The sequence below is a fragment of the Emys orbicularis genome, chromosome 1 (genome assembly GCF_028017835.1).
Source record: "Emys orbicularis isolate rEmyOrb1 chromosome 1, rEmyOrb1.hap1, whole genome shotgun sequence".
In the NCBI taxonomy this organism is placed as follows: Eukaryota; Metazoa; Chordata; order Testudines; family Emydidae; genus Emys; species Emys orbicularis.
In genome coordinates, this window is record NC_088683.1 from 116,277,178 (window position 1) to 116,289,561 (window position 12,384).

Below are 12,384 nucleotides of genomic sequence, written 5' to 3' on the forward strand. Positions count from 1 at the left end.
GTATCAAATGTGAAACAGCATGAAGGTATTTAAGAAGCCAACTCAAAGAGTTCCTCCTACACAAGCATTCAGGTCTTGAGCAGTCCAGGCAAACAACACACATTACAACAAAGCTTAAACTTGTTCTTCAAAACAATTTTAAAAACAATACTAGCTGCCTATTTAATTTTAAAAACAGCAAAAAATATCCACCTCCCTTTCCATTTCTTATAAGGAGTCTTGAAGTTTAAATCTCCTCAGTGTGATAGATATGCTTGCTTTGATCTGCTTAGCTCTTGGAAGTCCAGGGGCTCTGGGCTGCTGGCCCCATGCTGCCCGGGGTTCCTAGGGACAGCTCTATCCACCATTACGGATTTTTCCCCCCAAGAACCCCCTGTAACATTTCGTGAACCCCCAGGGGCTCACGAACCCCAGTTTGAGAACCACTGCCTTAGACTGAGTTAGAACATAGGGGAGGCTTTCAAGGACAGAACCATATGGAAGGGCTACCACTTTGTAGGACTTTTAAAAAAGGTCTGTAAACCCTGGATATTTCAAAGTCTAACTAATAAAAGCAACTAACTTCAAATAAACTACAGCGCTTGAGGCAGGGATGTTGGCACATATGGACATGAAGGGAGCTAGACATGTAATAAAGATGAGAATTTTAACCCTCATAAATGGGATCTTAGAGCATCACAGGCCAAAAAAGTCAAACAGGCAGAAAAAAAATCAGTGCAACCCAACTTTGTTACTCAAATTTGGTGTTAACTTCCAAGGAAACAAAATATGTCTTCTAGTACTTTAAGAAACATTTAAGAAATTATACAGCATATCTACAATAAAATGAGAATAAGATATTCCAGCTGACAAACTAAAAATTGTTCATTATTTGTAGTACAGTAGCACTTAAAGGCCCTGATCAGGGCTATAAAATACGTGCAACTTCAAATAACAGAGAGGAATAATGAATAAGTAAGATTAGTGTAAAGTGTTTCATCTAATCATTACTGCAGATTTTAAACTGAACCTGACTGTTCAACTTGAAGATCACTGCAATGCAACCTGCTAATCAATCATACAAAGCCAAAACCAAGAGTTCAGCTACAAAAAAAAAAAAAAAAAAAAAAATCACAAGCTGTTTTACTGGACAGAATCTTGAATGGTTTCTTCAGATCTCCTGGATTCCATAATCAAGCCAAAGGATTCTGCTTAGTTTAGAAAGGGTAACTCCTTGGAAGTCTAGCTTTCACCAGTTCACAAAGCCAACTAAGCAGATTCGAGCAAATCAGAGAGAACAGAAGGAAAAAACCTGAGGAACACAAAATGTAAGCAATAGCTTCTGCCACTATTACCTTCACTGCTACACCAGCTCTGTGGGTTCTCCTCTCCTTCCTCCCTCAACCATTTTAATCTTTTTATTTTTGCTACTCTATTTTAAAGTTGATTTATTCTTGTCTGCACCTAGGGATTGTGTTGTAATGTGAAATTGTTCCAAGTGCATTCTACTGAGAAGCTGCTGCATTTACCAGAAGCCTCTGCAGAGCAAGTTGTCATAAAATAATGCTGCAGACATAATCTGGCTACTCTGACCTAGTTTTTAGGCTTTTATTTTTTAAACTACAATTCACAAATACCAATTTTCCTGTTTGAAAACAGATCACTGACAGTTCTAATGATAATTACAGAAATATGTTTATACACAGTAGTATGTTAGAATGGAAAATCCTTCTTCCCCCTAAAGAATAAACTATAGTTTTCATGTGAGCCACCTTTGCAAGTTTAAGATCCAAACAAATGATGTTTTGAAGAGTAACAGATCAATGAAGTATCAGACATCAGCAGTGAGTACAATTATTCACCAGTATTAATGCGTCCACGGGCTTATCACAACCCTGTTTCTGAGGCTCAAAAAAATACATAGACAGACACCATGGTTTACTGATCTGTTACCCGAAAGGCAACACAAGCGGAAGGGCTTTAAATCCCAGCCATGTTTTTTTCCGGGGCGGGGGATGAAGAACAGTTTTAAATCATTATCAGGCATATTACTTCAACTGCTTTTTACATCGCACACAGCGGCGAAAAGCTCTCCCAAGTATCACCTGCGGGGTTGCCGGGCACCCAAAGGCCAGTTTCGCCCCGGCCGCAGTGCAAATGCCGGAGCGTCCGTGGCTGCTCCCGGCCTCACGAAGCCGGAGAACGGGAGCCGCCTCCAGAGGCTGAGCAAAGCCCCGGGACGACGGGGAGGTGCCCTCGGGGCCTATCACACCCACTGGGGGAGATCATAGGAAACGGGACCCCTGGGGGCCCGGCTCCCCCCAGAGTCACCTCAAGCCCCTTCTGCTCGTGGGCGTGACCAGTCCCCCCTCCGCACGGTACCTTGGGGGGCCGGATCTTGCAGATGCCGGTTTTCTCGGCCAGGCCGCGGATCCGGCCGATGAAGCCGAGCGGGTCGCTAAACTCCTCCCAGCTGGGCTCGAACACGGGGCACTCGGGCGGGGGCACGAACTCCGCCGCGTAGCGCGACCCGCCGCCCCCCGACATGGCGGCGCTGGGGGGGGGGGGCGGTGGGCACCGGCTCCGCAGGAACAGCCGGGGACGGGGGCTACGGGCTCCTTCTCCTCCGCCACCGGGGATGGGTCACAGCCAGGGCCGGCCGGGCCGGGGGCTAAGGCGCATCCTACGGGCCCCGGCTGCAGCCGGGCAGGAAGCTGGGGAGGGGCCCGGTCTCGCTGGCCAGACCGGGTCTCAGGTGCCCGCCGCGGCGGCTCCTCCCGTTTGTTTTTGTTTCCCCTTCGGGGGTTTGTTTTTTTTTTTTCCCCTCCTCCTCTCTGACTCTTGCTCGGCCGGAAGTTACGTGTACCGAGAAAATCCCTCCGCCGGAAGCGAAGGACACGGTGCCCCTCCGCCTCCAACCAGGAAAAGAGTCCCTGACCCCAGCAGGACGCTCGGAACCTTACACCTCACACCCTATCCGGGGCGCAGAGATCCGAACAAACCCGGTCTAGAGTCTGCTCCCTGCCCTTGAGACTGGCCACGGCGGCAGCCGCATCCACTTCCGGCGCGGAGGAATGTGTGAAGAGGCTGGAAGGGTTCACTTCCGGTGGCGACATTCCATTTCCCCCATTGTCTGGACGAATGCAAGGGAGCGAATGACCTCTCCCCTCCTCCTCCCCCACAGAGCCCCTCCCCTCTAGTACCGCCCGCAGTCCCGCCCCAAACTCGACCCAACCCTCCCCCCCGGCCAGAGCCCCTTCTCCTCGCTCCCGGCAGAGTGTGACTGGTAGGGCTGAGAGGGGGCCAGCGCCATCCGGGCTGGTTGAAAACAGAGTTGCCTCTAGGGTTGCCAACGCTCCAGGATTGTCCTGGAGTCTCCAGGAATTAAAGAATACTCTTTAATTAAAGAGTGTATCATGTGATGGAATCTCCAGGAAAACGTCCAATCAAAATTGGCAACTCTAGTTGCCTCCTGCCCCCGAGAGTAATTTCTCTGCTCAGACTTTTACCTCCTCTTGCTCCTTGGGATTATCCCATGATGATTGTACTGATCCAAAATGGGGCCTGAAGTCTCAGTGGTGTTCTAGGCACCTTTTAGTTTTGCAAGGTGGGGAGTGAGGTCCACTTGGTGCTGCTTGACTCTTGAGTGTCTTATACTGTGCCTCTTACCAAAGGTATCCAAGTAGCTCCCACTCATACTTCATTCTTAGCTATAAACTAAAGAGTATTCGCTAGGGGGAGGGGAGTCAAGAATGCTGGATTCTAGTTCCAGCTTTGCCCAGGGTGACAGGGAGCTAGTAGCAGGTCACCCTCCCTGTAGCTCAGTGTACCCATCTATAAAATGGGTATAAACCAATTCAACAAAAAAAGTAAAGTTGCAAAGGTAGCTAGTAGTCAAAGAAAAACAAAAGTTAGAAACCTTTATAAACAGCAAGGTGTAATTAACAGACTAACTGGAAACAAGCAACTGACCATTCAGCACCAGCAGCAGCATCTCCCACTGAAGACAATAGGAGCTACATCTGCCTGCACCAAGCTGCAATTTGGCCCTATAGGTGTAATATGAACAATCTTAAATTCCTAGAAGAACTTTTTCATTTCATAACCTTTTAGTGACTTTAGTTACCTAATTTTGTAGATACTTAAGAAAAACAAAAGGCAACAATTACTCCTCTCTCTCTACTGATTTCTCATATGCTTTCAAAAAGTACATTAAGCACATGGAGCTATTAAATTATGCAGTAAAACATCAAAAACTGCAGATATGTTATTATCCAACAATCCTATTGTAGTGGTTGTATATATAAATGGGTGTCATTCCCAGGTGCCCATTCGTGGCCTGGGGTGGTGTTGCAGAGGCACTGCCTCAGTTTCCCTCTGTGGTCCCCAGAAATAATTTACTCATAGCAAGAAGTATTTAGGGTAATATGCCCATTCTCCCAGGGTCTAATTTATTAAGAAGAACATAAGAATGGCCATACTGGGTCAGTATCCTGTCTTCCGGCAGTGGCTAATGCCAGGTGCCCCAGAGGGAATGAACAGAACAGGTAATCATCAAGTGATCCATTCCTGTTGCTCATTCCCAGCTTCCAGCAAAAAGCACCATCCACCTCTCTAAAGAGCCGCTTTTCGCCCCTCTCAAAGTACAGGATTTCACAGCCCTCCCTCAAGGGACTGTGTCCTTTAAGTCCTGGCCTCCCTAGCTTCCAACTCTTGTCCCCTTAAGTTCAGGGGCTTTCACAGCCTCCCCCTCTTCCTGGTGCTGGGTGTTTTGCTTTCAACCCTAACCTTTCCTTCTGCAGTTCTCCTTCAGGCTGGGCACTGAGGCTGAGCTTTTTCCTTAGCAACTAGCTTCAATGGCTCTTTCCCTGACTGGGCTTGGACGCTCTTTTTTGAGTCACCTGCATCCCCAATCACCTGACCACTCCTTGACCCTTCCCAGGTTACCCCAAACACCTGTGCCAATTGGAAGAAAGAGAAGCCTTGTCTCGCCCACTCTACAAGACTCCTGGTCCAAAGACTGTTAAAGGAACGGTAATCTGGACTTTTTTCCTATACCTTCCCTCTCTCAGAAAGTGACTTCCCCAGAACCAACTTCCTCTCTCCAAATGATGACTTCAAGGCCTCCCTGGACACATGGAACAGGATAACTACCTCCTCTGGCCTTAAAAGGCCAGTATTCTATTACAGTGTGTCAGTCATTTAAATAATAAAATATCCCTTAAATTAGAAGTTCTGTACTGCACACAGCAGAAGGAATTTTTCAGTAGTTTATAATTTTTTTAATTTAGTCCATATTTCCATTAAAAATGTCAGGAAACTAGTCTTCAGCAGTGAGTAACCACAGAGAAAGTTTCAGTTTTTAAAGTTCAGGTATTCGAGTTTGCCATGCACAGACAAGCCTTAAGTTATTTTTAAAGCTGAAAACGTAAATGTGTGCAACTCTGAAAATTCAAAAACTGGTGAAGAGATTATTATCAACTAACACTAACTCTGCAGTCCTCGCAAGTGACAAAAACTGATCTGAAACTCTGTGCTTTTCTTTAAAATATGTATAAACACACCTGTTTCTAATTTTCACTCTATCCCCAAATACTACACCAGCAACAGTATGCCTAGGCCTTTATAACAACTAGTGTTCCTTCTCTTCTCTACATATTCTTAATCTATTTTCCTGTTTTATACTTCCTGCGCCTCTTCTAAGATATTCGCTAGGTTGTAAGGGTGCTTATGGGCTACTAAGGGCATATGTACACTACAGCTTATGTCGGCGTGACTTATGTTGCTCAGGGGTGTGAATAAACCACCCCCCTCAGCTACATAAGTTACACCGACATAAGCATTGGTGTGGGCAGCGCTTCGCTCACGTGGCCTGGAGTAGTTAAGCCGATGGGGACCTCTCTCCTGTTGTCTTAGAGCAGCTACATTAGAGAGCTAACAGCAGCATAGCTGCATTGGTGCAGCTGCACCGCTGTAAACTCTCTAGTGTAACCATAGCCTCACTCTTTTCTGTCTGGAATTCAGGACATCAGCCATTAGGTGCCACTGCCTGCCCAACCCAGGCCACCAGTCCCAAGTACATGCATCCATATTAAGGAACTTGTGTTTTATATATTCAAAGTGCTGTACAAACATTTACTAAATGTCACAGCAGTACTGCGAGATAAGGAAAAATTACTCCCATTATACAGATGAGGAAACAAAGGCACAGAGATGTTAAATGACTTGCCAAGGCCACACAAGTTCATGGCAGAGCAAGTAATAGAATCAGGATTTCCTGGGGCTATGGCTACAATAGAGAGCTTACAGCATCACAGATGAACCGATACAGCTGCGCTGCTGTAAACTCTCTCATGCAGCTGCTCTAAGCCGATGGGAGAGAGCTCTCCCCTTGATTTCATTAATCCACCCCCCAACATAGTATTGTTCACACCAGCACTTAGGTCGGTGTAACTTACATTGCTCAGGGAGGTGGCTTATTCACACCTCTGAGCGACATAACTTATACTGACATAAGTGGTAGTGTAGACATAGCCTGCGTCTGCAACTCCAACTTATTCCTCTAGGCTATGCCCATTGCCTGCACATCCCAATGGACAATTATTCCACATTTGCAATACCCAGAGGATCTTTCTGATGCCAAAGAACAGCGGTTGTCTGTGGCCATAGCTGCCAACTGCCCTGCTTTGGCCAGCATAGTCTTGGATTTTTAAACCCTATATCAGGTAACTGATGTTTCAGTCAATATGCCAGGTCCATTGGCAGCTATACCAACCTTGGCCTTGAATGCTGAGCTCCCTGCCCTTCCCACTACTTCCTGTCTGAGCCACCACAGCCCCGCTGCACTCCCCTTCTGGTTGCCCTTTGATCTTGAGAGTAGAAGGGACAAATCCTTTGAGTGTTCCCACCCCCAAGTCCTCTCCCAGAGTAAGATCAGCCTAGAAGAGAGAGAGGTCCTGGCGGATAAGGGGACACTCACAGGCCCCATCTCCTCTCTCCTTCCCTTCAGTGTAGATGAAAGGATGCCAAGTGGGGAGCAAAGTAGGACTGCTAGTAGCTCTCAATCCAACAAGCAAGTAGAGACCTCAAGAGTTCTAGTAGATGACTAACCATCTGAGCTCACCTGCAGCATGTCACACATAGTCCCTTGTCCTCTATCCCATTAAACACAAAAAGCTACATTAGAGAACGGTAAGGTTGCTAAATCAATCACTAGAGCATCATGTTTTTTGCAAATGTGATATAAAATGAAAGAGAACTCATAAAATGAAAAACTCATCGTACAACTGTGGCTCCTACCGCTCCTGTCCCACAGGGCTCCCAGGCCTCCCACTAGGGTGACCAGATGTCCCAGTTGTATAGGGACAGTCCCAATATTCGGGGCTTTGTTTTAGAATCATAGAATATTAGGGTTGGAAGAGACCTCAGGAGGACTGTGGCGGGGCGAGTGCCCCAACTCCATGTGAGAGGGGGCTAGAGTAGGCCAGAGCGGCTGCGCAGGCTGGCAGCCAATCTGGAAAGGGCTTACTGAGAGCCAATCAGGGCCGACCTTAGAGCCAGCCAATCAGGGCTAGGCTAGGCCCTATATAAAGGCTGCCCAGAAGAGCAGCAGGTAGTCTGTCCCAGACCTTCATGGGGGAAAGTCTGTCTCCAGAGCAGGAGAGTAGCAGTTCGGACAGAGCAGTGCTGGGTAGGCTAAGGGGGAGCACAGTAGGGCTCTGGCCCAAAACCTGCCAGACTGCGGGCCTGGAGAGAAAGGGCCTAGAGGGTGCAAGGGGCCAGAGGGGAAGTGGCCTAGGGACAGCTGGACAAGGGGAGAGAAGGAGGGCAGGGAGGCTGCCACTAGAGGGTCCCTGGGTTGGGACCCAGAGTAGTGGGTGGGCCTCGGTCTCTCCCCCCCCTTGTACTGCACCTGGCCATGCAGTAGGGTGGCTGAGACAAACTGCAACTGGCCCTCTAGACAAGGGGCTAGACTTTGGAGGTTGTGGTTGGCCACTGAGGCCAGTGCAAGGACTGCTGAACAACCCCCCCAGAAGGGGGTGAGGATGGACTAGGGGGCACTGCTGGAGGGCAGTGGCCTGAAGAGGACGCTACTGAGCGGGGAGCAACACGGGTCCAGATACCAGCAAGGAACAGATGATGGATAGGACACCACCAGCAAGGGGCGCTCCACTGGACTGAGCTAATTCCTGAGGATGACCAGCAGGAGGTGCCACAGTGGTGAGTCCCAACCTTGTCACAAGGACCAACACCAACTAAATCATCCCAGCCAGGGCTTTGTCAGGCTGGGCTTTAAAAACCTTTAAGGATGGAGATTCCACCACCTCCCTAGGTAACCCATTCCAGTGCTTCACCACCCTCCTAGTGAAATAGTGTTTCCTAAAATCCAACCTAGACCTCCCCCACTGCAACTTGAGACATTGCTTCTTTTCTGTCCTCTGCCACCACCTAGAACAGCCTAGCTCCATCCTCTTTGGAACCCCCATCAAGTAATTGAAGGCTGCTATCAAATCCCCCCTCACTCTTCTCTTCTGCAGACTAAATAATCCCAGTTCCCTCAGCCTCTCCTCATAAGTCATGTGCCCCAGCTGCCTAATCATTTTTGTTGCCCTCCGCTGGACTCTCTCCAACTGGTTCACATCCCTTCTGTAGTGGGACCAAAATTGGATGCAATACTCCAGGTGTGCCCTCACCAGTGCCGAATAGAGGGGAATAATCACTTCCCTCGATCTGCTGGCAATGCTCCTGCTAATGCAGCCCAATATGCCATTAGCCTTTTTGGCAACAAGGGCACACTGCTGACTCATATGCAGCTTCTCGTCCACTGTAATCCTCAGGTCCTTTTCTGCAGAACTGCTGTTTAGCCAGTCGGTCCCCAGCCTGTAGCGGTGCATGGGATTCTTCCTTCCTAAGTGCAGAACTCTGCACTTGTCCTTGCTGAACCTCATCAGATTTCTTTTGGCCCAGTCCTCCAATTTGTCTAGGTCACTCTGGACCCTATCCCTACCCTCCATCGTATCTAACTCTCCTCCCAGCTTAGTGTCATCTGAAAACTTGCTGAGGGTGCAAATAATCCCACCATCCAGATCATTAATAAAGATGTTGAACAAAACCGGCTGACTGACCCCTGGGACGCTCTGCTTGATACCGGCTGCCAACTAGACATCGAGCCGTTAATCACTACCCGTTGCGCCTGACAATCTAGCCAACTTTCTATCCACCTTATAGTCCATTCATTCAATCCATACTTTTTTAACTTGCTGGCACTTATATAGGCACCTGTTATCCCCACGCCATCTGCTGATTTTTCACACTTGCTATCTGGTCACCCTACCTCCTGCCCCCAGAGCCACCTGGCCCCCTATGGGTAGGGTAAAACAAAATAATATGAAATTCAAAAATGAATGAATGAATAGTTTTAAAATAACAAATTTCATGGGAGTCTATCAATTGCTCAAAAGCTAGGATGTGCCAGAATTAAGATTGCCTTTGCAACTTTAATTTGGCTCCCTTATGCATATGCATGATAAAGAATTTTAATTGCATGATCACATACTATTTTTTTCCACCAGTCAGTTCCCTGCTTCGTTTAGAGCACAGGACTGAGTGCCCATTGAATGAGCAGTTGTTAAGTATTTTGTTTTATTCTCATGGTTCAACATTTTGCCCCAGACCTACTATATACAAAGCCGGCTTTAGCAAGTGCGGGGCCCGATTCCTGGGGCTTGTACTCACCGGGCAGCGCTCCCAGTCTTCAGCGGCAGTTCGGATTGCCAGCCAGGGCAGGGAGGATCGCGGGGCTTGCCGAGCTCCGGCCGGGGTCGTGGGGCCGTCACGCTCCAGCTGGGAGAGCGGGGCCGCAGGGCTTGCAGCGCTTCGGCTGGGGCCGTGGGGCAACCGTGCTTCGGGCAGGGTCGTGGGGCCACAGGCCTGCCGCGCTCCGGCCGGCGCTCTGGGCAGGGGAGCGGGGCCGCCGACGACCCCAGAGCGGACCGCCACTGGGGTGAGTGTATTTAAAAAAAAAAAAAAAAATTAAAGGCACCTAAGGCGCGGGGTATCGGACAAATCGGCCTAAAGCCGGCCCTGACTATATACTTACCGACTTCTGCAACACAGGAGGCAGGGTCCTTTAGACTACTTTCTTCACTACACAATCCTGATGCCTACCCAGAGTACCATCCATCCTGTGCACTGAATAAGGCAGGGGTCCTCACCTAGCCAGTCCCAGTCTCCCCCACAACACTATTCCAGCTCCTCATCCAATCTGTCTCCCCACACTGGGTCCCAGTCACCTTGCAGCCAGGAACAGCAATTTAAGACGTAGTCCTACTCAGCCTCCTACATCCTGGGCTGGAGCATGCTCAGTACAGATGGAATTATGAGACGGAATCTTCACAGAATTTAGCTGCCAAATTCTAACAGGTCTCTACTGAATATGTCCATATGGAGACTTTTTTGAAAGGCTTATACCTTGAAAGGCTTATACCAGGAATGTGTGTTTTGTTTTTTTTTGCTGTCCCTGTGGAAAAACACCTATACATCTCTACCCCAATATAACACTGTCCTCGGGAGCCAAAAAAATCTTACCACGTTCTAGGTGAAACCACATTATATCGAAATTACTTTGATCCGCCAGAGTCCACAGCGTGCGCCGCCCCCACCCCCGAGCACTGCTTTACCGTGTAATATCCAAATTCATGTTATATCGGGTTGCGTTATGTCGGGGTATAGGTGTTTTTTCACAGGGACAAAAAATTTAAGTCCAAACAGTTAAACTGGATAAAGATCTTATAATAGAAAATGTTAGGCAATCTTAACTACAGGCATTGCTACCTACCTATAATACTTTTGCAGAGGGTTGTTTCCCATCTTCTTCCCCCCCTCCCCCGTTCACAAGGCTGCCCCAACTTCTGATGAGTTTGGCTGTGTATGACACCCACCATCCGCTGTCTCTCTCGAGAGAGAAACAACCCCATCCCACCCTAGTAAACCGTTCCATGGGGAGGGGGGGTGCAGGTGCTTCTGTTGAGCTTCTTAGCTGTCCCTCAGGAGCTACACTAGATGCTTTCTTGGGAGGTGGGTGTATAGATGAATCATTCTCTACTCCCCCCGGGGTCTGTTGTGTCAACGGAACAACCAACATAGCTGACCTCACAGAGAGAATATAATAGATGAAAGGCCCTTGGGACACTTGGGAAAAGTCTAAAATCACTTGACTAAAAATCATGCTAGATAGGACCCAATATGTTTGAAAACCTTGTTTTGAGAGCTGGTTTCTAGTGGATATGTTTTGAGACTGCTCAAGGTTGGTTTTGGTTTTGATTTTAAAATGATTGGGTTAAAAGACTAGTGGAGCTCTCTGGAAAAGACTGCTGTGAGCAGCATAGCAGTTCTAAATTGATGGACTGAGATGTATGAACCCCAGAATAACTTGGAAAGGGCAGTTTGTCTTATATTCTGTTTGCCTTGTCTCTCTTTTTAATTTTGCTTCCCCTAACTTTCTCCTCCAATTTAGTGTGTTTAACTTATTGAAACTTAGGCCATGGTGTTGATCAAATATTATCAATGCACACAAGCCAGTGATACATTTGTGGGCTTTTTTGTTTGTTTTTTTTGCTCATGTGAGGCTACTTGCATTGTCTCCTTCCCCTGGGAGAGAAGAGGAAACTGTCATGCTGTAGGATTTCATCTCTGATCTAGCCTTTCCAACCTGACCTCAGATGACCTAGAGAACTCATCCGAGGGACAGCCACAACTCCAGCCTGCAGCTGGCAACAATCACTAATAGTGGACCGTTAAAAAAAGCATCTGTTCTTTCTTCCTCTTCCACTTTCCTGTCGTCTTGTTTGTTTGTCAGTCTGGGTTTTGGTGGGGGAAAGTGATCTGACAAAACTCAGTTTTGTAAGTACATTAAGAAAGTTTTGATTGTAATATTTAAGAAAGGTGTTAAGAAACAAAGCTGGTTTGGAAACTTGCAATTTTTCCTGCATACTTGCATTAGAAGGTTAAATATTTTATATGAAGTGAGCCTCAGACTGTGAAAATAACACAAAGCACTGGTTGTGGGGTGCAAGAGTAACACCTAAATCAGGAGTTCTCAAACTGGGGGTCAGGAACCCTCAGGGGGGTTGTGAGGGTATTATATGGGGTGTCACAAGCTGTCAGTCTCCACCCCAAACCCCACTTTACCTCCAGCATTTATAATAGTGTTAAATATATAAAAAAGTGTTTTTAATTTATAAGGGGGGGGGTTGCACTCAGAGGTTTACTATGTGAAAAGGGTCACCAGTACAAAAGTTGAGAACTAATGACCTAAACAATCCATAAACTATGACATTTTGAACTTGGGATCTCTGACAATGAAATCATGAACCTTTCCTCTTTGAGTTGAATTTAAACCATATA

General features: G+C 47.5%; 1 protein-coding gene across 1 annotated transcript in view; it reads right to left on the reverse strand.

The window, feature by feature from the left end:
- KDM5A (lysine demethylase 5A) overlaps positions 1-2,526 on the reverse strand; it is a 72,536-nt gene extending 70,010 nt beyond the window's left edge. The window contains exon 1 of the mRNA XM_065399196.1: positions 2,362-2,526. Within this exon, the coding sequence (XP_065255268.1) occupies positions 2,362-2,526 (165 nt within the window). The remainder of the gene's footprint in view (positions 1-2,361) is intronic.
- Positions 2,527-12,384: the final 9,858 nt, after the last annotated feature.